Source organism: Aulonocara stuartgranti, assembly GCF_965226115.1.
Source record: "Aulonocara stuartgranti genome assembly, chromosome: 5".
NCBI classification, from domain to species: domain Eukaryota; kingdom Metazoa; phylum Chordata; class Actinopteri; order Cichliformes; family Cichlidae; genus Aulonocara; species Aulonocara stuartgranti.
The window spans coordinates 30709379-30735000 of record NC_138943.1 but is presented as its reverse complement, the minus strand read 5'-3'; the positions used below and the strand labels follow the sequence as shown (position 1 = coordinate 30735000).

At 42.5% G+C, this 25622-nt stretch overlaps 4 protein-coding genes across 9 annotated transcripts in view; 1 reads left to right on the top strand and 3 right to left on the bottom strand.

The window, feature by feature from the left end:
• cyld2 (cylindromatosis (turban tumor syndrome) 2) overlaps window positions 1–4707 on the bottom strand; it is a 5899-nt gene extending 1192 nt beyond the window's left edge. Inside the window, exons 1-13 of one of the 2 annotated variants that reach the window (XM_082534636.1) lie at window positions 4530–4707; window positions 3665–4175; window positions 3244–3370; window positions 2540–2781; window positions 2290–2458; window positions 1525–1657; window positions 1278–1382; window positions 976–1055; window positions 801–867; window positions 583–715; window positions 389–497; window positions 182–300; window positions 1–93 (exon numbers count right to left, since the gene is read on the bottom strand). The exon at window positions 1–93 is cut by the window's left edge and continues 112 nt beyond it. In XM_082534636.1, coding sequence (XP_082390762.1) covers window positions 1–93; window positions 182–300; window positions 389–497; window positions 583–715; window positions 801–867; window positions 976–1055; window positions 1278–1382; window positions 1525–1657; window positions 2290–2458; window positions 2540–2781; window positions 3244–3370; window positions 3665–4099 — 1812 coding nt within the window. In that variant the 5' untranslated portion in view covers window positions 4100–4175; window positions 4530–4707. Of the gene's footprint in view, window positions 94–181; window positions 301–388; window positions 498–582; window positions 716–800; window positions 868–975; window positions 1056–1277; window positions 1383–1524; window positions 1658–2289; window positions 2459–2539; window positions 2782–3243; window positions 3371–3664 lie in introns of both variants that reach the window. The other variant, XM_082534637.1, reaches the window with a different exon arrangement.
• Window positions 4708–5868: 1161 nt separating this feature from the next.
• Window positions 5869–9712, bottom strand: LOC309707616 (glutathione hydrolase 7-like). 2 transcript variants are annotated; one of them, XM_082535035.1, is made up of 15 exons: window positions 9494–9712; window positions 9157–9344; window positions 8932–9083; window positions 8722–8839; window positions 8580–8647; window positions 8428–8501; window positions 8123–8304; window positions 7942–8035; window positions 7729–7859; window positions 7542–7630; window positions 6838–6990; window positions 6590–6707; window positions 6361–6498; window positions 6174–6273; window positions 5869–6023 (listed from the first exon to the last, which is right to left on the bottom strand). In XM_082535035.1, the coding sequence occupies exons 1-15, from the start codon at window positions 9630–9632 to the stop codon at window positions 5941–5943; spliced, it is 1827 nt and encodes a 608-aa protein (XP_082391161.1). In that variant the 5' UTR covers window positions 9633–9712; the 3' UTR covers window positions 5869–5940. The 2 variants fall into 2 exon arrangements, with proteins under 2 accessions (XP_082391161.1, XP_082391162.1); XM_082535036.1 differs by having other exon boundaries at window positions 8288–8304.
• Window positions 9713–9835: 123 nt separating this feature from the next.
• On the bottom strand, window positions 9836–16182 carry tp53inp2a (tumor protein p53 inducible nuclear protein 2a). Of its 4 annotated transcripts, none has more exons than XM_082532993.1 (4): window positions 16096–16182; window positions 13527–13698; window positions 11517–11607; window positions 9836–10452 (listed from the first exon to the last, which is right to left on the bottom strand). In XM_082532993.1, the coding sequence occupies exons 2-4, from the start codon at window positions 13633–13635 to the stop codon at window positions 10218–10220; spliced, it is 435 nt and encodes a 144-aa protein (XP_082389119.1). In that variant the 5' UTR covers window positions 13636–13698; window positions 16096–16182; the 3' UTR covers window positions 9836–10217. The 4 variants fall into 4 exon arrangements, with proteins under 4 accessions (XP_082389119.1, XP_082389120.1, XP_082389117.1 ...); XM_082532994.1 differs by having other exon boundaries at window positions 13527–13695; window positions 16096–16176; XM_082532991.1 differs by lacking the exon at window positions 16096–16182 and adding an exon at window positions 14360–14505.
• A 105-nt stretch (window positions 16183–16287) lies between these two features.
• snai1a (snail family zinc finger 1a) lies at window positions 16288–19729 on the top strand. Its single transcript, XM_082532990.1, has 3 exons — window positions 16288–16580; window positions 17087–17599; window positions 18267–19729. Exons 1-3 carry the CDS (start codon window positions 16505–16507, stop codon window positions 18449–18451), a joined length of 774 nt encoding a protein of 257 aa, XP_082389116.1. The 5' UTR covers window positions 16288–16504; the 3' UTR covers window positions 18452–19729.
• The last annotated feature ends 5893 nt before the right edge of the window (window positions 19730–25622 follow it).

Here is a 25622-nt window from a genome sequence, read left to right as displayed (position 1 = left end):
TGTGTGCCTGGGAACAGGAGTATCGGTGGGAACTTCTACTGGTACTGCTAGAGCACTGGGAGAGTGGCCTTGTCGTGAGGGATGGTTGTGTATCTTAAAGAAAAATTGACATAGAGAGCTTCATACAAAAGGTTTGGTTCATGAATTTGCACCTGACATCTAAAGCAGCCACTAGTTTTACCTGTGCATTACAGGTGGTACAGTACTGTTTGATTCTCCCTGGCTGCAGTTTGCGATCTGGCAGACACTGAAGACACTCGTACTCTGCCAAACGCCCACAGACAAAGCACTCCCTCGGAGCTGTTGGACAAAGCAGATGATCCTGAGCATTATTAAGGATTCCTTTAATGCAATTTTTAAGAAAGTGCTGCTTATTACTGCTCCTCACAGTTGTATAGGAGATCTGTGATGTCCAGCTTCAAGGAGGGAATAATGTGAGAAAACATCTTGTATTTGTTTCCAAACCTCGGCATCTGAACTATTAGACAGGACGGCATCTGAAGGACATAAGAAAAGTATTAATGACTGTACAGAGGAAAACTTGTTAAACACACTCTCGCTTCTAGTAAGAGAAGGACTCACCGTTTCAAATTTAAGGTCACCTGACAGGCAGGATGTGTCCATCAGCTGTTGGACCGTGGGTATCTGTCCCATCTGCTCCTTCTCCAGAAAGATCTGGAAGGTGTAGGCACCCTGGGACGTTTCTCGTTTCGATCTGCGGGGGAACACATATTCAGTAACTCAACTATACTCAGTCAAATAGAGTAAGATATCCAGTCCTGGGCGGCTCAAGTTCATACCTGAGTTTGAGCAGAGGCTCCGTGCAAAGCACCTTTTGAAAGAGGACTGTGATGAACTCCTCTGGATCTACAATGACAAGAGGCAGTTTAAAAAAGAACAGATAAATAAATCTGAAAAAAAGCCCTCAGATTTTTTTTATTATATTATAATGTATTTCAAGATACGGGCAGGTACCTTTTTCCTCTGTCCGAAAAGTGTCACAGCCAAGATGAGTCCGAAAATTCATCACACTCTCTGCAGGGACGAAGCCTTGTCTGAAATAAATAGATTAGCTATGAGAAAGCAACTGCATGAATTCACTTTGTAAGAACACATTAACCATACAGACACATGTGAATGTACCATGTCATCAAGGCAGAAAACAGCAACACTCGTTTATCAGCTGATACTATGTAAAAAGCCACTACGTCCTGGTTGTGCAAACAACATGATAATAAAAGAAATGAGATAAACAGTGTTGAAGGCAGCGTCTATACCTGCGTAAACGGTTCACTATTGCTCTCAGGGTGCAGGTTATGGGTTGGTCTGTGTCAGCAGGCTTCTTGCAGATACCATCCAGGGTCACAGATGAGCTGAACAAACTGAGGAAGGAGAACCACACGTTATTGTCAGCTGTGCACTTATCTGAATACAGTGTATCGTGCTCCTCTAGATACGATTAGCTTAGATAAAGCTAAGCAAATCGGAGTTTGTTGCAGGGGAATGATGGTGAGCGTGTTCTACCTGAAGAGTGTGGCATCAAGGTAACAGGAGTTAATGTGTCCCTGAATCCCTTTCATTTTTCCCACTAACAAAAATGGCGCCTCGGATTCAGGGATAGGTGGCACATCTTCGTCCGTGTCTTCATATGGAGGAACTAAAGAGGTGAGAAAAGCAGATGTTACGATGAAATGACACTTTAACACAGTCTTCGTGACTTTACTGGCAGCTTTAGATGGGAATGATTAATGATTAATTGGCTTATTTAAAGCAGAAAGCTCACAGGACTGTCAGACATGACAAGCAGTGTGTCACTGTGTGCACTGTCTCAAGTCTAACGTAATTTCTTGTCACCAAACCCTGCCAAAGAGAGAAAGGTGTGGGAATATTTGGAGGAGAATCACCTGGAAAAGGTTCTATACTATTTCACTGTGCGTTACACCATTTACAAGCCGTGTGAAACACAGGTATAAATTACAGATAAACAATACATTTTTAAAAAGCTGCCCAAAAGTTTTAAGTATGAATTTTACCTAATCCTCACGCCCTGATCAAGAGTTCTTTTTGGAAAACCTCGCATTTTGCGTTTTTGTCTTGTAAGACTAAAGGATTTTGAGCAATCATTTGTACAATAAAAACTATAATATAATAGAAACATAAGGAACCAAAACAGTTTGAACAGAACTGCCAGGAAAAAAGGAAAATCTGTTCCAATAATGTAAATTTGTGTATAATATCGAGTTTTTATTTCTTGTGTATGCATGTTTTAGACTGGGTAAGGTGTCGAACCTGGAGTGGTGTCAGTGGATTTGAGGATCTCTTTTCCTGTAGAGGCACTTAGAAACCTGCCATCGGGGCTGCACTTTGTGATGGGAACAAACAAAGCTCTTTTCTCCTTGCAAGTGAAAAACCGCTGACCACCATACATCCCATCAGAGCAGCCCTTAACGTCGTAGTCCTGGAATAGTGATTTATAACATTAATACGACAGATCACCAAAGCACACTGAAAGCAACTGCACAAATTTCTAGTCACGCACCAGTTCAATGCCAGCCCATTCACCAGTCTTTCCTCCAGGGACACCCAACCACCGGATGACCCCGTACACTGTGATCCCTGAGTTGGAAACCACCTCCACCATGGATCCCACCTCCAAAGGCACTGAGCTCAGACTCTGGTTCTGAGTCAAACTCTGCTCGGTGCGATTCTCTGTCGCCGGCTGTGCACAAGATCCGATGTTTGCAATGCAGCTGTTGCGTGTCACCGCCTTTCTGTTTAAACCTGCAGACATATATCACGATATGTAGAGGTGAGGATGCGATGCCTAGAAAGTCATATGACATTTTCCTTTTTTTTTTAGGCTTGTCACATGCTGCTTCATCAGATTGTCATCCAGCTAACAAAGATCTATATTTGAAGTATGTAGATAGTTTCAAGTGCACAGTCTACCAAAGGTAAAAGAAAGCCAGATCATGTGGCAGTTCTACTGTTCTGCATTCCAGAACAACAGAACCAGTTTTTCCAGTTGTGTAGTGGGACCACTTTCTTTGCATTGTTAGGGTTGTGGTTGGGGAAGCAGTTTTCAAGAATTTAGTTTGCTGTTTAGTAAGAAGGAGGTGCACCATGTTTGTAGTGTGGTAGTGTTGTTATCAAAACAAAAGGACTTTGATAAAGCCTGAGAGCCATCATATGGCTTTGAAACCGACTTGTTAACTTTGTGTGTGAGGCTAATAATCCATTTACCCCCACAAATGGCATCTTTCCACTGCAGTCCGAGGGGGACAGAGTAAGATGGGACCACCTGGATGATGTCTGCAGCACTGAAAAGGGACAGAGGAGGTTTCTTGGATGACAAAGTATGATCGGTGTCCTGTGTAGGAAACAAGGAAAAACAGTTACTGAAACGCAAACAGGAACTCTGACGTTATTCTTATATACAGAACAGAAACAGTTTGATGCATCTGTACATTTGCAGTGACATTATCTGGCTGCAGTCATGACTGATCACTCAGAGCGATATAGTCATCCTTATCTCGGTGCATTTTAAAGCATTAAGGTTGCACTTGAGAGCACGTGCAGTTATCTGGATGATCGTGCACTCCATGATTTTCACAACTTGAATCATCAAATCAAAATGTAAAAATAGATTATAAAATGAACTCACCACAAATTCCACTTCAAAGGCAAGCATGTACAGGTCGTCTTTATTGTCTTTCCGTCCGATTTGCATCAAGTTCTTCACCAAACCGGGAAGGTGTCCGTTCTTGTGCTTCACCACCACCAGGTCGTCCTGAGACAGCTCACAGATGGCAGAGAACAGTTGCGGGTTACAGAGCAGCTCCAGGCGTCTGCTTGCGCTGGAAATGAAGAGCAGGAGCTGTGCCTGGTGGCGGGTCAGCGGGTACATGTCCTCTATCTTCACCAGGCCCCCGTTCTTGGGGGTCCCTGGGTTGCTGTTCCCGCCGTACAGGAGCCCCACGAACTCTCCACGCTTCGTCTCCGACTCTATGCGCCCGATACATCCTCGGCAGAAGCCTTTCCTCGACTTCCCGCGAGTGACGATGAAAAACTTCTCGTTTAAAACAGTTCTGGGCTCCATTGAAACCCTTTATTCCCACCACTACAGTCTGTCAGACCGGTTGAAAGCTGATACTGTGCTTATATAAGCAGGTAACCTGCAGAAATGCGATAGAAATGCTGTAACAATGTAGCCCAATAGATATAATCGAGGATACTTCGCTAGAACCACAAGTTAGACGCATTTTCAAATAAAGCACATTGCCTGATTATTTGCAGGCTTTGTCATGGATAAAACCCTGACTTATAAGGTGAAATATTACAGACGTGATTCCCTTTAAGCTCCTGTGAAAGTTAACCTAGGTTCACAGCAGGATATAATATAGGCGTCCCCAGCTCTCTAAATGAACAAACGAGCCTGATCTTTGAACTTACTCAAAAAGCATTCCCAACTTACAATCATTAACGATTCGGTTTATTGTTTAAAACAATAATTTCAAAAACTGACTTACTGCGATCATGAATTAAGAACAATAAGCCTTGTTCGTATCCGGTTAATCCACTGCTGGAGCATGAATTAATCGCGCTTTTTTATTACTATTCTTTTTTCCCTTTTTTCCCTTTTTTTTTTTTTTTAAAGCAAGTGACTCCAGCAGAGGTGAATCACTTCCTCTTGGCTTCTGCTGTGGAGTGGGAGGGTTGAACTACAGGCATTTAAATGCTGGCCTGCATGTGACCGCCAACGCCCACCTGACGGCGCTCGCCTTCTCCGCCCTAAAAGTGCTCTCTATGAAATCTCTCAATCTGGCAAATATTTGACTGCAGACTGATTTAGAGTTAAGAACTATTGATGCGATCAGCTGACTGTAAGGTAATATGAATCTTTTTTTTCTTTATTGAAGTATTTGCTGTCCAACTTGGAGCTTTCGTTGAATTTGACTGATCATTAAGAGACGAAATTTAAAGCAGCCAGCGGTTGCACAGGTCAAGAGTTCCTGAAAGGTCTGAGTGCAGTTTGCTAAAAACAAAAAAAACAAAAAAAACAAAAAAAAACAGGGTCACATACTGAATTTTGCATCTGTCAATTTTATAATTGACAGAGGTCAAATCGGACTAATCAGCCACAACATCAAAAGCACTGACATGCTGAGTGAATAACACTGGGCCGTGACACTCGTCTGTTATGTAACTTTGAAAGATCTACCTAAACACCCATGATGACAAAACACCTGCTCCACCAGAAGATTACATGTGACTCCCTCTTTTTGTTTCATACACATCAGTAGATTTGATATTAAGAAGTGCCTCTGCTGCAACCTGATGTCTGAACACAAACCTTCTGCTTATCGAGGATTACTTTCCCTCTTATACATGAAGTCACCTAATCTAATTACCAATGTATTACACTCTGGTAGCTATATAAAAAAAAAAAAAAAGTAACCAACACACTGGGGAAAATGTTTACAGTAACCAAGAGTTAGACTGCATTGCTCCCAGTGGCACGTTTGCCCTGACTGAATACATGTGACGTGTCCTTCTCCACCACACATTCTACATAGCGTGATGCAGCTATCTTGAAAGTACATCAGTTTTACATAACAGAAATTATTTTCTTCTGCATGCATGTACATGTTTTCTTAACTGGCATTAAATGACAGTTAATTTTATATGAGCAACTAAATCACGTTCCTTTAATTGGAACATGTAATATGAATACTCAGTTTTGTCTTTTTTCATTAGTAAGTAATCTGTGTTGCTGGCTGTCCCCTGTTGGCTGATTGTAATCACCAGAGAACTTTCATAAATTTACATCATAAAGTACAAGGACATCTCTATGCTTGTGAGAATATTTATTTCAAGAATAAAGTTGAGGAGAAAAACAACACTGTATTAAACCACCAGTCAACTGAGGCACTCCGCGGCTTAATAAGACTCCTCTGTCCTCACTCTTTGAACTGCATGGGCCTTTGCATGGAAACTCTGCCCACTTTCTCCTTGATAATGAGCTGATGGGGAGGGAAATTAGAAAGCAGGAAGTTACTATAATAATAATAATAATAAATAATAATAATAATAATAATAATAATAAATACATATATATTTATTATTAGTTAAAAAGGCAAAAGGTCAACTGCAGAAGGCAAAGTGATACTCACAGTGAACAAGAAGTTTATTTGGTTCAAACTGGTGATGGAGCCCTGTCAGGGAAAAACTGTCATTTTTCTCTGTATGGAAGAATAATACGTTGACCAGCATCTGAAGCATAGAAACAGTGTTATCGTCAAATATTTTTACAAAACTGAATGTGAAGCCAACTTTCTTCATAATGTAAGGAGATCAAACCTGGGTGATCACACTCAGGGCATTTTGTTCACCAGAGGTGCTTACTGCCATGTGGATCCCACATTTATGCAAAGCCGGCACCACTATAATGGGCATGAGAAGCGACAGGGGCCGCTTTCCTGGCTCGACACAGTTTTCCTGTAAGCGAGTAACAGTCGATTGTAATATCTAAAACTGTGCCTCATACCTGACTGATTTCACAGCCTGAGATTTTTTGATGGTGTTGCACCTGATTAGTTTGAAGTTGTTCTCTGCTTGTATTTGGCCAGGAAAAATCAAGGATGAGGCTGTTAAGAACGATGCCTGATTGAGTTATGAGTCTGCTCCCAAATGGTCTGCTCAAGGAACTGCAGGAGGATGAAGATAAAAGCAGAGGGGGAAAAACAAAACAAAACCATGTAACATTTCCAAGAAGCGCATACCACACATATCTTGGTTTGATCATCAGAGTCACACTGTAGGCTGTAACCCAGTCACCTTGCAACAGACACAATGAGCTTATCTTGTCCCATGACAATGACCTGTCCAGCCACCAGTTCTGTTTGGGTGGAGTGGATAGGCGAGAGGTACTCAGATGGAGATGTGTGGGAGTAATTCAGCTGCTGCCCGAAGACTTCAGCCTGACTCTTGCTGTGGCAGGAACAGAGAAAAAAATCAATTTGTAGTGGATTTTGGATTTTATGACACAAAAGAATGATATTAGTATAAACTAAGGGCTTTTAAAGTTAAACAAAGATGAGTGGATTTAGAGCCTAATAGTTTGTGACAATTTTTTAATTTGTTTTTTTGAATAGATTTGTTTTTCTTTAGAAAACAAGGACATATGAAAGTGACTTCAATCTTTTTCTTCAATCTCTCAGAACTTTTTAAAAACAAAAAGGAAAACTACTCTTCATGTGAGGATTGACACTATCCAAGTTGGATAAGAGTGCGTTTGGAGGTGTGTTCAAGTATGACTTTTAGTGACTCAGACCTCCAGTGTAATGCTTCAACCCTTAATATACTTGTGCTTTCTCAACTGGGACAATACCTCTGTTGTTTCTGGGTATAGTGGGATTTTTTTTTCTGCTTTCTTATATTTTATTAACTCACCATTCACCAAAACAGTCTAAACACCCACTACTGAAAACAGTCATTAGCTGTAACCCTAACAGTGATTATGATCCTGCAACATGTTTTACCTCAGCATGTCAGAGAGCGCCTCAGTCACCGAAGAGTTATAATTAGGGTCACCCAAACCACTGGCCATAGCTAAAGCTGTTTTCAGGGCCTTCATGGATAGCAAACAAAGCACACCTATGTAAGAGAACTGCCATTTACAACAGGTCATAATATACAAAGATATCGGAGGTATTCACACCCCAGTACCTCAGCGATCCAGAGGCGTGTTTGAGTTTCTGTTACGTTGCTCTTGCTGATATGGAGTCCCTCTAACAAGTTGAGAGCTGATAGCAACACTGCACCAGCAGATGGAGGAGGAGGAACCTGAATTATAAACTCTAAGGCAAGAATAACAAACTGCAGATGAAGACGTGAAGAAAATAAAGATAATTTTATCAATTCTGGTGTGTAAAATGTCACCTTTATCATTGTACTGGGCTTCAATGGGTAGCTCTACATCCACACTGTAGTTACCAATGTCTTCTCTGCTCAGTACGCCTCCATTTGCTTGTACCTTTGTAGTGAAAGGCAATGCCGGACTAAAACACATGTCATATTTGACTCACAAAGTCATGCCAGTTTGTATATGTATATCAGTCACCTCATCTACAATCTCTTGAGATAGGTTGCCATGGTAGAAATTCAACAAACCAGCCTCCAGGACTCCTGCCAGGCGAGGCAACCTCACATATGAACCAGCACTCAGAGGTCTTCCATGTGGCATGAATGCATTATTGAAGCTTTGAGATTGCTGCTCACCACTCACCTTTGATATAGCATCAGCTGTAGGAGATTTAAAAAAAAAAAAAAAACCCCAAAAAATCCTGATGTTAAAATTATTGTATTTATTATTGTATTGTGAAGGAAGAGAGGAGAGAAAATACAAAGAGCAGCAGTTTGTCTCACCTAAACTGTGAGACACATTGAAACCTTCTCTTGCTACAGCTGCAGCTCTGCTGACAACATCCTCCCATGGCAGACTGCAGCAGATTTATGGCATGACGTGTGACAAAAAAAACAACAACACCTAATTAAAATGAACTTTTCTATATTCTTACCCTCCGTACAGTGTGTGGGCACGGTGCAGTCCCCTGAGCATGCCTGGCACTCCTACTTGCAGACCTGCCTGAAAATAAATTATAGGTGCAAATGAAAAAATGCAGATGTTTCAGGATTCCTCCACCCCAGCCTTTATACTACCTTGGCCTGTGAAACATTGTGCAGCACCTCTCTTCTGAATGCTTTAGGAGCAGATCCCAGAAAGTTGATCACCCTGGTTTCATTCCTGTGTATGTCATGAACGAGCATGATTCCTCCTCTACAGTGAGGAAATCAAAAAAGGTCAGGGACTTTCGTGTGTATTTATAAATAGAAGTCGCATCAGCATTGAGCAATGAGCAAATCACATACCCACCAACACCTGATACGTGTGGATGAACGACTCCCAAACACAAGGCACCGGCGATGGCAGCATCCACACTGGATCCACCATCACGAAGGACTCTGTGAGCGAGTGCGGTGCAGCGCTCGTGATCCGAAAACAACTCCCCGTGTTGGAAGACCTGTAAACAACTGCCGTGACGAGAAATAATGTGACAGGGGTTCGACGTGCAAATTTTAGACACCATTGCATACCAAACTTTCACCCAGGTAAATCTGCAGGACCAAAGCAATTGACACTGGCATGGCAAAGATGGTAGACAGAGCGTAGACAGTTATTGGTCTGCCTCTGCTGGAGCAGTCCTCATCAGCCTCCTGATTGGATGGACTTTGGTCAAACAAATTTGTGCCATTAGGTGCCAGCTGTTTCAAATGGAAAGGATCTGTGGCAGCAGCAAGTGAGGAAAAAGCAACTTTAAACTGAGTTGAAATTTGTTGGGTTTTCAAGGCAAATTTGAACCAAATCTAAATAAGATGCCTTATTTACTAGTACTATATCTTTGTGTTTGAACTCTACCTCCCAATTCCTCACCATAATTTTTAGTCAAGTCACAAGTTAAGTCACTGGGTGATGAGCCATCAGCCAGCTGATTTGAACTACCAAAACTCTTGTAACCAAGTGTTGACTGCTTGTTAAGTTTTGTTTTAGGAGACGCCTCCATCCTAGCCATATCACAAGGTCTGAACTTCACGGTAAACCTCCAGATTACACCAGTTCCCCACCGAGCGCGCTCCTCCTGCAGCAGGAGCAGAACACAGCAGGTGCAATTTCCTCCAAACTAATGAGATCAACTGTTTGCATCTGTGAGAGAGTGAGCAGTTCACTGTCTGTGGGACATCGCAATTTCACTATAAACAAAAGAAACAAACAAGCTGCAAAATCATACTTTTATTGATGTATCAAAAAAAGGTTCTGAACCAACAACATACAGGGAAGTGCATGGTGTCAAACATAGCATAGCACTTGGTCCAACACTGTATAAATTTACCTGTGCACATACACAAAAAAAGAAACCTAGCGTATCTCATTTTATGAGGTGAATTCTTCATTTCAAATTCAGATACAGTACAAGTTCAAATGCTAATGTAGCTGCCTGGTAACAGTTAACTAGTGTTGGCACATAAAGATTAAATGTTTAGCTTAATTTGCAGAAACGTGGAAAAGCCTACAAGTGTTTTTGTTTTGTTTTTATTTTTTGTCTGTCTTCAGTTGCTTTAGCTTTTTGTGTGAGTGTGGCAATCTGTAGTGAAGAGATTCAGTGGCTGAGGCTGCGACAGCCTGGCTGTTGGAGGTGGTAGGAGTGGTGTTGGACTCCTTGGCGAACACGGTTCTGGCGTTGAATAGCGTTGCGGGACACATGATGCCGCTCTGCCAAAACCTTAGCCTGTGTCATCTTGGCTATAGCTTTGGGCTTGGACAAAGAGCTGAACACGGACTGAGTGCTGGTCCCAGTACTCCCGCTTTGTGCTGTGGGCTCGGCATCTGCAACGCTGGCCAGACACATAAAATAAATCCAATAAACGGACAATAACGCTTTTCCTTATTGTCTGCATATAACATATATTAAAAAAAACACTGTTACAGTGGTTGATGCTCACATTAAACACCGCCAGTTTAAAACACTACTAATTTAAATGCTTGCTTTTAGATTTTATCATATGTTTTGAATCCCTTAATAAGTTGGCATCATTATATTTTGCTGATCTCTTAACACCTTATGATCCCCTAAGGCACAGGTGTCGAACTCCAAGCCTCGAGGGCCGGTGTCCTGCAGGTTTTAGACGTGTCCTTGATCCAACACAGCTAATTTAAATGGCTAAATTACCTCCTCAACATGCCTTGAAGTTTTCCAGAGGCCTGGTAATGAGCTAATCATCGGATTCAGGTGTGTTGACCTAGGGTGAGATCTAAAACCTGCAGGACACCGGCCCTCGAGGCCTGGAGTTCGACAACCCTGCCTTAAGGTCACTGAGATCTGCTGATGTAGCTGGGTTGGGGATTGAGCTTTCTCATTTTTATTCTTTGGCTTTCAAACCAGAGTGAGAGCTTAGGTATTTAGGCTTTTTTATTTTTGTGATTCTTCGGATATCTTTACTAATGTGTGTGGGCGTGTATGCTGTATTGTCCTGTTTCATGTGCACCACTTTGGTCATCTTTGTTGTTTTAAACGTGCTTTATAAAAAAATGGACTGGACTTCTTTCAGTTTCCTCTGAATCTCTGTTTTTCAGTGATATTCATAATACGGTCATCTCAGACTCATTAAAACTCTGGCTATCAGCACAGATACCCCACCTACAGACTATTCAAAACTTTGTTTACACGAGGCAGCCAATCAGAGCAAAGATGTCTTAAAAAGAGGGTGTAAAGGGGCTGCATCAGACCCAGTATAGGATAAATAAAGGATTACTTTGAATTGTGAATCATCTTTACTTTACTAAAGTCAATGAATATAATTATGGAGCTAGAGATTAGCGTAATAGGTCCATTTATTAAAGTATTTTAACTTTAAATATAATACAGAAACAAAAAAACAAAAGCATGCGATGACCTCACCAGTCAGTTTCCATGTCTGTTCCTTGAGGAACAGAGCTGGATGGTTGGCTGTCAGTCAACATTGCATCCTGGTTTTCTGCTGAACCTGCCTCTGTGAAGACAGAAGTTGACCTCAGTTATAAGACTGGGTAATAACCCAGTGTATGCTAAGCATAAGAGCAGGGCGATATGACCAAAAATATTTATCACGATATACATTTGAAAATTTGCGATGACGATATAACTGACGATATAATTGACACTAGACAAAATACTTTACATCTCCACAACTTTATTAGGGAAAAAAACATCAATCTATTTACAATTAAACAAACAGCTGTTTTTATGTGCATAAAGTTGTATAAAAATTTAACAGTGCAAATGCAAATTCCTTGCTGACAGTTTAACCAAAAGGCATTTCCAGTGGAAATGTTCCCTCTAAGCTGTGCGCGTGCGCAATTGCGCACTGCTGGCACGCTCTCTGCGCACAGAAAATCTGCGCTGCACACACAAAAAAAAAAATCTAGCCTGAATTGAAATTAAAATTAATACTTTAACAATTCTGTTTTGCAGTGTTAGTCAGTAAGTGACTGGCTGCTCCCGTATGGGATTAGAACGATGCCACCTTATCCCATAGTCCAGCCAATGATGCGATTCACATTCGTATATACGCAGCTAATCAGCGTCGTCGACAGGCTATGACAGCGTCCTTATGTGCTGACACCGGTGTTTTAGCTAGCAAAGCGGCGGATGTGGAGTGAAGCCACGTTAATGACAACGTGTACAACCATTGGAGATGTGAGCAGGACAGACGGAACAATTGACGGAAAAAGTGTGGACTTTATACCAGTTTTTAAATCGTGTTGATCGGCAGAACAGCTGATTGTTCTGTAAATAGTTTAAAATGTTTATTTAAAAACTGCCTTGGCTGCATTTGTAGGTAAACAGCTGCAAAAAACTTTGTTGTTTGCAAAACTCAGTTACTTTTTTGAAGAAGTAACTATATAATTAATTGCCCAACATCGGTCATTATATTCTGTATTTTGCAGACAGAGAGTTACAGACTCTCTCACAGACCATAGACTCGTAATACAAGTCAGAGCTTTATTTAAAAAAAAAAAAAAAAAGTTATGTTTTCAAAATTGGAGTTCAAGTTATTTTTTACTTTCAGTAGTGTTAACATACGACACAGGTCATGAACAAGATTTTTTTTTAATTTTCATTGTATGTGGGCTAAAGCAGTAGTCTAACATAAATGCTGTAATTTGATTATTTTAATAACCCATGTAACTTGGATGGATTCGATGCTGGCGTGACCACAGTGCACACGTCTGCTGTCGCTCACAGTGGTCCAAGGGAGTTTGTGTGTTTGCTCAGACACATGAAAAATTAGAGGAAACATTGCACACGGGATTATAAGGGGCACTGTCGATTTTCAGAAAAATCAAAGGACTGATTTTAAGTGTGCCGTATTTAGCATGCTCTACCAAAAATAGTGCTTTGTTGTGTATCTGACGGACAAAAGCCAAACCAGTTCCACACCACTGAAGTTGCAGCATTTTTACAAACCATTTCTGGTTCATCCGTTTCATTCAACGATTCGCTTTCGCCCTTCTCATTCTCCGTCGCCGCCATGCTTTTTCTGCCATGTGCGTATGTAAACAGAGGCAGTGAGCATGTGCATTTTACCCATCTTCTATCGCGATATTTCATTTTCTTGTCGTTGCCCATCATTATACCGGTATTACCGTGAACGGTATGATATGCCCCAGCCTAAGCACTGTACTCGCGTGTAAAAACAAACACTCAATATCAAGGTGTGCAGTTCACGGACTAAATAACTAACAGATGACCTACTGAATCGCAGTTCTCACACACACACACACAAACACACATACATAAACATACATGAAAGAAGTTTAATATCTTGTTTAACTTTGTTTGACCATTTTTGTGTTAGCCTGTTGGAATGATGTAAAATATGTCACTGTTTTAATATGTTATATTACTGACAGACGCTGCATGACTGACCTTGGTGAGTGACAACATGCCACCCTTCCTCCATCGTGTCTCCAGCCTTGACATCTTCGGGGGTCTCCTCCTCTCTTCCAAAAAGCATATGCGCGATTGTTCTGAACATATCTGTTGTAGTTGCTCTTCTTTGTTCTGCACGGTGCTCGGGTGTTACAATGCTCTTCAGCTGCTGTGGGCAAGAGAAAAAATCAAAAAGAATAAAATATCATTACTTCCTGATTTAATTCAACACAGCCCTTGATCCCCCCCCCCCCTTACTGTTTGGGAGTGGGTGATGCCATGAGATCCCATATTACTTTTAACATATTCAAGCAGTCTCAGGTCAGCTGACTGGGATGCCCAATGAAATGTTTAGTAGTTTGCTGGTTTGAATAAGAATGCCCACTCCCCAAGAATTTCATTGTTAGTGACCATCTGTTTCTAGATACATGGGGGAGGGGCTCTTTTCATCAAACATCTGACCAGTGGGAAGCTACGGCACTTAATTCATAAAGATTTATCTCTTATTTTTGTATAAATGCATCAAAATTAAAACACTGCAGATATTATATCATTGAATCATATTTTCATCTCTTCTCGTTGCCTGAATTCATTATCAGATGCATTTGTTGTATATTGTTTCATGTCTTTTGCTCACTCGGCGTCCTCATTTACAATACCAGAAGATTATATCGTATCAAATCAAAAGACCTTAGACGGCCAGCAGTGCCTATCAGTCCAACGCAATAACAAGCGAACGAAATGTAGCTTTATGACAACAATTCAAATGTAGGTTATCTATTTCCCGTCAACGTTAGCAGCCTGTGAGAGCAGCTCTGCAGCGACCTTACCTGCGCTTTCTCAGTTTGACTCGAAGATCATTATGGAGTTTCAGCTGGGTACATATATTCAAAATAAGCCTATAAATGCTACAACGCACCTCAATGCGACTGTTGTTTTGGATTTCAAATATTCAACCGATAGCTCAATAACAGACCCGCCCATATCCCCGCCCACCAGGAGCAGATCACCAATCAGAGGCCAGGAGGGAGCTTGTCGTTTTGATTTGAGTTTAGTCAAAGATGAAACATTTTTGTTAAGATAATTCCCCTCATTTAAAATAATAATAATAATAATAATAATTTTTTAATGTAACGTTTACGTTTGTTGTTCGGTCTATTCAGCTTTGTAAATCACTTCTATACAAATTACACCAACGTAACCTTTTGTATTTTGCTGCATGACTAAATAAAGGGAGAGATTTTTAGTCGATATTGTGAAGTAATAACACTAAAATTTGACCTTTTGCGGCAAAAAAACATGTTTTGCACGGGAATAAGGTATTTTTTTTCATAAGCGGAAAGAACTGGACAAATATTGGTGTTATGTCTCCACCTATTGGTTTGCTAAAATGATAAGGGAGGTTAACGCATCTTAACATCCCTTGCTATTGTTCCATATTACTGGATGTTTCATTAAATAAATAGGCCTAAATGAATAAGTATTTAACGTTCAATAACCTATTTCAATAGCAGTTGAATATTAACACGTGTACGAAAAATACTGTATCTTTTGTGAACGTGTCTAAGTCTGAAATTTAACTAGATCCTATACTAAAGCTGAACGCCAATCAAAGCGCACAGCCTATGGCACAGAGCTTTTTTGAAAAACTAAGAATCCATGCTCACTTTTATATGTGTGTGCTGCTTCACAGTAGGACCTTGTGGACATCCATGATCGGCTCATTGTCCGTGATGTGAAGGACAAACACGTGCGTGAAATTTACGCAAAAAATCACTGTATGGATGTATGCTTAAATCTGTCAGGTATATTCAATTTCAGTGTTCTTTTTATTTTATTTTCAAAATCAGAAGACTGTGATTTACTCCAGGATTTCTACCTACCAGTAGGACAAACTGATTATTACTACATGGTTTATCATCTGTGTCATTCATGAATCTGTTGTTTTGTGTTATTGTGTGTTATGTTCTCAGTAATTATCTTATTTTTAAATCGTGGATTACTATATCACGTTTGCTGTTCAAACGTGCACAACCTTCTTCTTAGTTTGTTTAAAGCTATTTCACGGGTGACATGACTTGGACGCAAGAAGACCGCTTTGACAGCAAAGTGGTTTCACATGGCGTGAATGGTCATATAGTTTTACTTCCTTTCTTCCAGGAGATGGTGCCGTTACTCTGCTGACGTTGATCTACGGTCCATAAATTGATAAACTGGCATATAGCTTATTCTATATCAAGCTGCACCTTTCTTAAAATGGAAAGTCCGATGACACTTTAAACCAAGTCAAGATGCCGTTTCACAATAGCAGCCAGTGTGTTTTTAAATCAGCATATGGTTATTCTCATTCTTTCATCTGCTTGGAATTATTGTTGCGGTGTTATTATTACGTATATATGGGGTCAGATGTTTATATCCTTCCGTATCTATAATTATATGAGCTTAATAGAGGGCAAATTGTCATCACACCTCCAAGAATCTGCATTATTGCACCACAGAGAGCCACAGTCACCCAAACTGCCATTTACATGCATGTCAATAAAACAATTCGCTATGGTTCCTTCACCTTTTCTCGTCTGCCGCTCAGCGCCGCTGGATTCCTGTGGAAAGGCTGTGAGGCTCATGTTTTTGTTGTCGTAAAGTGTGTTGAGCGTGAAAGCTTCTTTCTGAGCACTTGAGCGGCGATATGTGAGGTGGGAAGGTGGGGAGGGCCCTCGGGGTGAGCACACCCCTACTTGCCTGTGTCAGAGTATTTCAGAACAGAGGCCAGTATTTAGAGACTCTTCATGAAAGCTGTACATATGACTTTTTGCTGAAGTTCCACTTTAACTTTTGGGGCTGTTGGAGGACTTTTTCTCCCCTGTTTCCCACGGATCCGCAGAGCAAGATTATAAACGACTTTTTCGACTTCTAGAAACTGCGCCGTGACCACAGGATACTTTAACGCACAGTTGCTACACCCTCAAAGAAGGACAATGCCTCGATCTTTCTTGGTCAAGAAATACTTTGCTAAGCAAAAGCCAAACTACAGTGAACTGGAATGCCAGAACAGTGAGTTACGAAGTTGTTTATCCCTTCAATGAATTATGAAAGCATCCTTACATAAGCGTCGCAAATGAGGCATGAAATTGTCCCTTTTTCTAACTGTAGAAGTAAAGTTCAAGTCGAATGTAAGAACATTTTCTAAATGTGTTCTGTCTGGTCCGACTACAAACCAGTCTATTCCCCGTTCAAGTTGGGACCCGTTAGATGCACTTTACCCCCCTTCCTGCACCCAGACAGAGCTCCATTCATGTTACAAGCCCTTGTGAATACGTGGGAGGAAGCGGCCACAGAGCCTTCCCATGGCTCTAACTTTATTCTCAGTAAATCATGAGGAAAAGGGAAAAAAAAACCGAGAAGAATGCAGAACCTAAATCAGTCAGGAAGAGAATTCATGCAGTCCACGAGAATAGATAAAATTGTTTTTAGATTTCAGTAATGCATTTACAAGCTTAATATTTAACTTTTGTAAGCTTTCTAACACTGGCTGTGAAATCATCCTCTTTCCTTAACAGACACTTATTTGGAGAATTATACTCTTGCTGATCTCTCATCAGTCAACACCACTGCCACCTGCTTCACCACAGGTTTGGTGTGGGATCTGAGTGTTCTTCCCACCCTTTACCTACCAGCCTCCCAAACAGAACCCTCTGCCAACACAGGGCCCCTGGACCTCAGCTCCCCATCCAGCCTCAGCAGCAATGCCAGCAGCAGTGGAGAGGAAGATGAGGGGCGCACCTCAGACCCCCCTAGTCCTGAACCCGTGCACACGTATGGCCCTCGCCAGCGGATGAAATGCACAGGAGTCATGGCTCATATCAGTCCCCCAGAGGAGGAAGAAGAGAGAGAGACCCCTGCCACAGCTGCCAGGCCAGCTTTCCTCTGCAAACACTGCCCCAAAGAGTACACCAGCTTGGGGGCTCTAAAGATGCATATCCGCTCACACACTTTGCCCTGCGTTTGCACCACCTGCGGGAAGGCTTTCTCCAGGCCGTGGCTGCTGCGCGGTCACATCCGCACACATACAGGTAAGACCCATTTTCACACGTATTGTGCAACACTGTATGGTATCTGGCAACTCTCCAATGGATTGTTGACACATGAATGAAGAAATCTGTGTTACTGAAAATTTGTAGCTCTGCGTATGAGTTGACATCATTGTTAGTCAGCAGCAGGTCACTCCCTTATCATTCAGACTGTGTATGAGGCAGCAGGATATCCATGACAATCAATGTGATGAGCTTAACACTCAATCAGCAGACATTATCACACAGGGAAGCCCTCTGTAGACCTTGCACTCATTGATTACACATTGTGTTTAATGTCTCGGCAACAATGACTCGTCTGCTAATTATCTTACCACTGCTGTTGGTTATCACGCAGAATGGAGGGACAAAAGGTTTAAGGAAAGCCTGAGGGCTCCCTGCTATCACTGAGCACTTAGTACCTGCAGCAACTTGTTAGCGTAATCTCATTTGGCCCTGATTAAATCATGCTAATTCAGTCAGTCTCTGACCCCACCGGTCTGCCATGTGATTCTTTATTATCTTCACAATGTGACTGCTGTGTGTGAGGTGTTAGTGGAAAGCTCTTGTGAACTCAGTGATGCTCGAGTTGTGTCCCTGTATGGGATTTTTACTCACATCTAGAGGGAAGTTCCAGTGAAGTCATAAGTTTCCAAACTTTTCCCTGCAGGTGAGCGCCCATTTTCCTGCCCCCACTGCAACCGGGCCTTCGCCGACCGCTCCAATCTACGGGCTCATCTGCAGACCCACGCCGAGGTGAAGAAGTACCAGTGTAGCGTGTGCTCTCGCACCTTCAGCCGCATGTCACTGCTGCAGAAACACAGCTCCTCGGGGTGCTGCTCCACTTCGGTGTGAGACGGCCTGAAGGGAGGCAGAGGGGACCCACTCAGAGCTCAGGAGGGCTTGCAGCCATGGAGAAGAGGTTTTCACAAGCCCGGTTGCCCTGTTGAGGACCTATAAGGCCACAAAGAGCATGAAATGGCCTGCTTTATGAGACCTGGATGGAATTAAACCTCATTATGGATCTGACTTTACAAGCCTCTTTTTCACCATTAAAAAAACAGCTGACAAGCTGATTTTTTTTTCTTTTTAAATATAGTCCAAGGTCTTGAGGCTGGACCAAATCTGAACTGCACTATGCAGACACTCACTTGATATCAGCTCCTATGTTGCTATTGTGCCCATTCCAAACACCAAATATGTAGTGAACTCATTGGGTTAAGAGGTGTTCTTTCCCGTCTCTGTCCCGGTGCCGGTCAGCTCAGGATCATGGCCGAGACACAGCTGCTCAGAGGTAGGGGTGCGTGGGTGGAGTAAATCTCTTAGCGTGTCTCAAAACACACACACACACACAGACACACAATTGAGTGCACACACAGCTGTCCTCGGTACTGTGGTGTAGATAGACGAGGTGCTAACAGGTGCTACAGCCCTGACCTTCGCTGGTTGATAGCAGGTGACTTCCACTGCCCTTGGTTTGCTTAAGAAAAAAGAGGAAGCATGTCATCACAAAAGAATGGCACCAGTTAGTGTTTTCTTCACCAGTTGGGGGATCATTTTAAGCCTCTATTTTGGCTACATCCAAACCTTCTCTTTAATCTGATGTGTTTAGGAGATAGGAAAAGCCTTCCGTCTGTTATTTTCCAAAGGAGTTTCACTGTGCAGCTCTGCCATGCATTCTAGGTTACCACAGTGTTAATAATGTCAGCCAAAGCCATACAACTCAAATAAATACGTGCCTTGAAATTATATTATTTTTGAAACCAAAATGTGCCTTGTGTGTTTACCTCATTTAGTAGTCATGGTTTTAAGAAATGATTGCAGTATTAGTAGAAATTAGTTCTATAAAGTTTTAAAATGCAAAAAGGCTGGGACCAAAGAATTTTGTAGTTTACAGCATGGAGACGTGCTTGCCTATGATGTAATGAGGACCCTGTAAATGGACAATGCAAAGATGAATTTTTTAAAAACTTTCCTGAACATTTTATGGCAGTGTTTAATAGTGCAATGTGCAAGTGATGCGTTATGTCATATTTTTGTGCTATGCTTGTGTGTTCAATTCCTATTCCCTGTATTTCGCAGCTGATATCCTTTCATTCAATAAAGTAATTTATGTTTATTAAAACCTGCAAACCGGCTGTTTTATCTCCGCTTCGATGCGACGAAACGAGCGCGGCTGAGAAGTGTTGGTTCATGGAAGTCTGTTTGATCATTAACTGGGAAATTTCTGCTCAGCGCCTTGCAATTAGTGAGCGAAATGACCGGGATGTTGAAACTGAACTGCAGATGTGCAGGTGAACACACTGTGCTGATGATGGATGGAAACAACTGAATGCACCTGCTTCCAGTTTGCACCTGCCATTTACTTATCGTTCGTCACTGTGCAAACATTACTGGATATGTGAGTGTACAGTTAAAAGAACTCAAACAAAAAAACTTCTCTTTCCCCCTTCTGTCCAGCCCAAGCTTGAAGATTTAATTCACATGTGCTCACCTACCTTTTTTAAAATGATCATATAGGGGATTTCTTATTACTACTTGATTGCAGTGTAAATATGTTGTTCCCTCTCTGGGGAGAGAATTACATTCTCCTCTTCCTCTGCCTAGAGAGTGAGTCAGAAACTGTTTAGCTTTAGTTCCCATGTCTCTCGTGCTCACAGTCAGTAAGTCAGGCCACTAGTCAAGCCAGCAGTCAGTCAGTTAGTTGGAGTTGGTGTGCGTGGGCTGAGCCAGCTGGGCCAACAGAGTGAGGTAAGGTGTTCCACGGCAAAGTTCCCTATTTCCTTTTGAGTCAGCTACCAGCCAGGATGCCTTCTGCAGCATGTAATGGTGACTCACCTCACACAATCCTCAAATGAGATTGCTTATGCAAATTCTTAAACATCTGTGGACAAACACCAACAACCTCCAACATGGAAATAATATGAGGATTTCATTCGAGAATGTGGCTGATTGTGGCTCCTTTTGCCCTCATGTTCTCGTGTGTCTTAGTTATTGTGCTCTTGGATAAAAGCACTATTAAAAGATCAGCTGTTGGATGTTAGCTCAAACTATTTTGATGTCAGCTGGTATGTCCCGAGGTCAGGGTGTTAGCTCTGGCAGCAGACACAGTTGAAACGAGTCCTCAAATTAAACATCAGGTTTGCTCTTGATTGGCTTTTCCTGATGATTTTAATCTCTGTCATATTTCTCATCATCTAAGATTTATAGGATACTGCAGCGATATATGATATGTGTGTTCAGAAAAAGCAAAGGCCTTTCTAGTTTTATTTATTTATTTATTTTTGTGCTAAATGTTTTGAACCTTGGACAAATCTGGCTTTCCTCTATCCTTTATAACTAGGTCAGAGTTTTCCCAGATAGTGCGAAGCCTTATACATTTCCTGTAAAAACACAGGCACATTTCAATTCATTGCTGCATCACAGGTTTTTGTACTTCTTTCTGCCTTTTTATAGAGAATTAAAAACACAACATGCTCCCCTTCCCTTGTTCCTCGGGGGAGAGTGGAGGCCTGGATCTGAAATCTGAGAACGTTTTCCTGCTGTGTGCTTTACAGTGCCAGAGCACTCACTGTAATTTACCAAAAGTGGCTGCTATTTATGCCATAAAGCATGTGTTTAACATTCCTGAACCCCACTGTGTTTGTGTATTCCTCGCTCACTCGCTTGCGCTCTCCCACTCACTCTCTGCCTGCCTCTACTGCTGTATGTCTATTTATGTGAGTGTGTGTGTGTGTGCGAGTAGTAAGTGGAAATGGTCCCTACAGAGCAGCAGCCCTTTCCCTCTTCACAGGAGGATCATCTCTCCCCCTCTGAGACAAGGCGGACAGGAAGTGGGAGTTTACATTGGCCTACTTTACCCAAAAAAGCAGCCCTGGGTCGAAAAGCTAAAGTGCTCATGTGGTGTTTTTTTTTTCTTTTTCTTTTTTGGCTGCTGCAGTTTGCCAGTGCCAGCGCTGTGTCCCATCCCCCCCATCAGCTGTCCCACCCATGGTTGCTCTCGCAGCCAACTTTTTGGGGTGGAGTTGGGTGGCCAGGAACTAACGAGCGGCCTTCAGTGCAGCAGCAGTAAGGGCTCATGGTCTGGGAGACAGGAAGGAGCTGTCAGCATCTCATAAACAGGACTCATCTTGCACTCATGACACACAAGACCTGGAGAGAAGTCTCCCAGGAAGAGGCCTTCAGAGACCCACTTTAGCTTCAGACTGTTGCTTAGTCTGATGCTTACTGCCCCTCTGGATAAGCCATAACACTGATACCGAATATACATAGCTAGCATGTCACACTTGAGATGTTACAGTCACTTGACAGTAGGACGAGTATCACCAGTGGACAAGTCCAAATAAAGTGTTGTAAAGCTGTGATTTAGGCAGCCATCAACTGATTTGAGATTCACACGGGAAAAGGAAGTCACATGAAAACATAAGTGTTTCCAGTCCGTCTGTTTAGGGGTTTGTGGTGTATTATGGTAGAAAATACAGTAGAGTATTCTTTCATTGTTACACTCGAGTTTAATATAAAATGTCAGTATTGGTCACCGTTGGCCTGGCCACTCCACTTTGAGACCCCAGGTGTGAAAGATAACCTCATTACTGGTGTGTCTGTGGGAATGGGAACAAAGCGACACTCGTTCTTCTACTCTTAAGAATAAAACAACTGCTCAGTTTTGCTAGGTATACTCCCCCAAAACCTCTCACCTCACGTGTTACTCTCTCAGCTTCCTCCAGCAAAATTAGCACCTCTCGGTGTCTATCACCTTGCTTAAAGAGCACTTTATTGCTCTTGAATCTTAACGTTGCCTAACATTTGGTGGGAGTTTTTTTCCTGTCTCCCTCAGAGGTCTCCTTGGAGTTCTGTTGTCTCACTCTTAATACAATCAGAGTTTGGACAAGTGATGCAAATGTCAGAATGCAAAGCTAATTCCTCTCCGCTGAGCTGCAAACAGGCCAGAGACTGGTCTGGTAAATAAGAAGGCCAACAGCGGTAACACCACAAATATGCTTAATGATGGATTTGATCAGGCTGCGGAGTTGCCCCAAGGCTGGATTGGAGAAGTGGTTGGGTGGGTTGGAGGATGGGGGTAGGGGGTGCATATTAAAGAGTAATGAATCACACACTCAGTCACAGGGTCGCCGGCTATGAATGTGCTCTCTGTTGGTTTTCCTGGAGCCTGGAGTTTACTAACTGATGACGCAGGCTGGACTTGATCAGAGACATGTGTTGCTGCAGATTCGATGCCAGTGAGAAGCATAGCGAGAAAGAGGGGAGAAGGGGGAGAGGTAGAAAGATGGACGGCGCCTGAGCTCTTTGCCTTGCCTCCATGTGTCCTTCTGGGTACTGGCTTGCACTGTGGCTGATGGGGTCGGAGGGGAGATGGAGGGAGAAAATAGACCTCAGTTATACATTGGAACAGGAAGCCAGAGATTCTCTGAGAGTATCCTGACCTAGATTTTAGTTAAAAAGAAAAAATCATTACTCCCAAATTCCTGTGTGACATCTCAGCAAGCCATGGAGAAGCATGCCTACTTGACACAAGAGCAGCGAAAGCAGAGCTTCCTCTGCCCTAAAATGAAAAATAAAACCAGGTCTCACAATTAAACAAGGACAAGTCTACAGCGTAGGCTGTATAGAAAAGATAGATGCCTGTGACGTCACCCATTGGTTTGTGGACAACCACTTTGAAGCTGGGACTTCAGTTTTTTGAAGAGAGCAATGAGTGCTAAATTATTACTTCTTGAATTGTCTGTTAGTACAAATAACCACAAGGAAAGCTATAGTAATTCCATCAAAAAACATAGTCAGTATTTCCAGTAAAATGACTCGAACCAGCTGCAGGGAAGCTTAGCAAAGAGCTAGCAGGGCTAACACCTGTCCTGGCATCCACCTGTTATTCAAAGCAACCACACCCCTATCAATAAATAGGCTGAGGTTGCTACTGGGCCAACAGCCAGCTCGAGTCTCTGAGAGACTGCTACTATCATAGTGGTGCTTCAACCTTAAAGTTAACATTAACATGCTATCTTGTCCATATGTAGGAAAGCTAACTTTACTTGCTAGCATGGAACTCCAAGTACGCTACATAGTTCTTTTTCCTTGTTTTGTAATTTTGGCATAGCGATCAACAAGGTGAGGATTGTCCAGACTTATAAGCATTTTCCAGAGGGAAAATGCAGAAGTGCAGATACTGCCCATTGTGACTCTTTTCTAAAACTGTAGAAATTATCACTAACTGTTAGGGTCATACTTAATAACCCTCTCCACCTGCCAGAGGAGGAAATATCACCTGTTTGCTACAGGAGAATGCACCTGAGCATACTTTCCCAGAAAAAGTTCAAGACGACGTTGAGCTGTTGCCTGAGGCCTTAAAAGAGTATTATGAAAGAGGTAATGTAGATTTGTGCCCACATGTTGGAACATGTCACTGTGTAACCGTGTGTAAACAGAATCTGGCGGTGTGCTGGGAAACAGATTGCCTCCCCGCTTGCTTCTAACTTTTCAAGATTTTGATTTGTTGAGCTTAGAAAGCTCTGTGTGAAAGTGAGATATGCTTACCCGGGCATGCCAGCTCATGCCGTGTCTAAATGTGTTGTACACTTGAATGTCACTATCTGGAGGAAAGCTGCTAATTGAGTCATGATAGTGTCTGTGGCATGTCATTTCCCATGAACAGCCTCATAAACCACACCAGCATGAGAAACAGACCTGTTTGGAGCAAGAATGGGAGTTTGGTTTGTCACTGCTGAAGTGGAAGATGTCCAAGGTTTCCCATTTGTTCAAGACGGAGATCAAAGAAAGTCAAAGCCAGAGGCATTGCACCCTGGGAACAGATGCGTGGCATCCAAACACTTCCCTGAGACAGTAAACAGCCACGATGTTGCTCGTGTGCGCACACACTCACGCAGAGATTACGTGCAACAGCTGTCATATTGTCATCGATCATTCCTCAATTCCACCTCTCAGGCATCTTCAGATAAACACACGCAGACATAGGTGAGCACAGGCAGACACACACACACACTGAGAACTTGTCTGCTGCGTGGGAGGCCTATGCAGCAGCTGTTTATGATGGAAAACACCCGACACTCCCACCGACACCCCACAGACTGTCCTGTCATTGTGACATACCGAGGGCTGCTGAATCCCCAAAGGCTGTGAGGCTTCAGACCAGGACAAGAACGATCTATTCATCAGCAGTCCAGCTTTCAAACAACTCCACCAACCACACAGAGGAGCGGTTGATTCTGCACAGTTGGTTCCCAAACAATTGATACACACAGGCCAATAAGCAAGCACTCGCTCAATCCCAAATCTATGCACGCACAGAAACACACGCACACAGCACTGCACATGCTGAAGCCATTATCCTGTTGCTTGTTAAGTCATTACTCTATAGCTTGTTATTTTCTCAAGCAAGAGAAAGCAATCTATCCACAAAGGAGCGCTGAGAGATTTGCCACCCGACTGAGTCCTGGGATATGGGAAGTTACCCTGAAATTTGAGGAATGTGGTGAGGTTTGAAATCTAAGGAATACAGAAAATGATCATCTACTGGAACAGTGAAGCTTCTTTCCTGGAGTCTCCAATTCAGAGCTGCAGCCAAGACTGTGAGAGATGTCCACAGGGAGGGAGTATTATAGACATTACTGATGACAGCGCAGAAAAGTTTCAGTCCACCAATGGGAAGAGGGGGAACTGACATAGTCTGAGAGCTTTGACTTATTCACGGTGGATCTCAGACATCTGGTTTCCATTTCCCTCCTCTCCCAAGACAGTGAATGCTGGCAGCGGGGCTTTTCAATGAAATCGTCTATTCGACTTCCTGTGCTATCAGTTTAGCATACGTGTGCGTGTGTGTGCCACAAAGAGCAATGAAAGCAACGCTCAACACATAGACAGTTATTAAAGTGAACTGCGCTGCTTTCTTCCAGCGTTTATTTTTAGCTTCGCAGCTCCGAGCCCTGACGCCACCCTCAAGGTTTATTGGCACTCTGTGAGCAGCCATTTTCACAGCATCCTCTCCACAGCA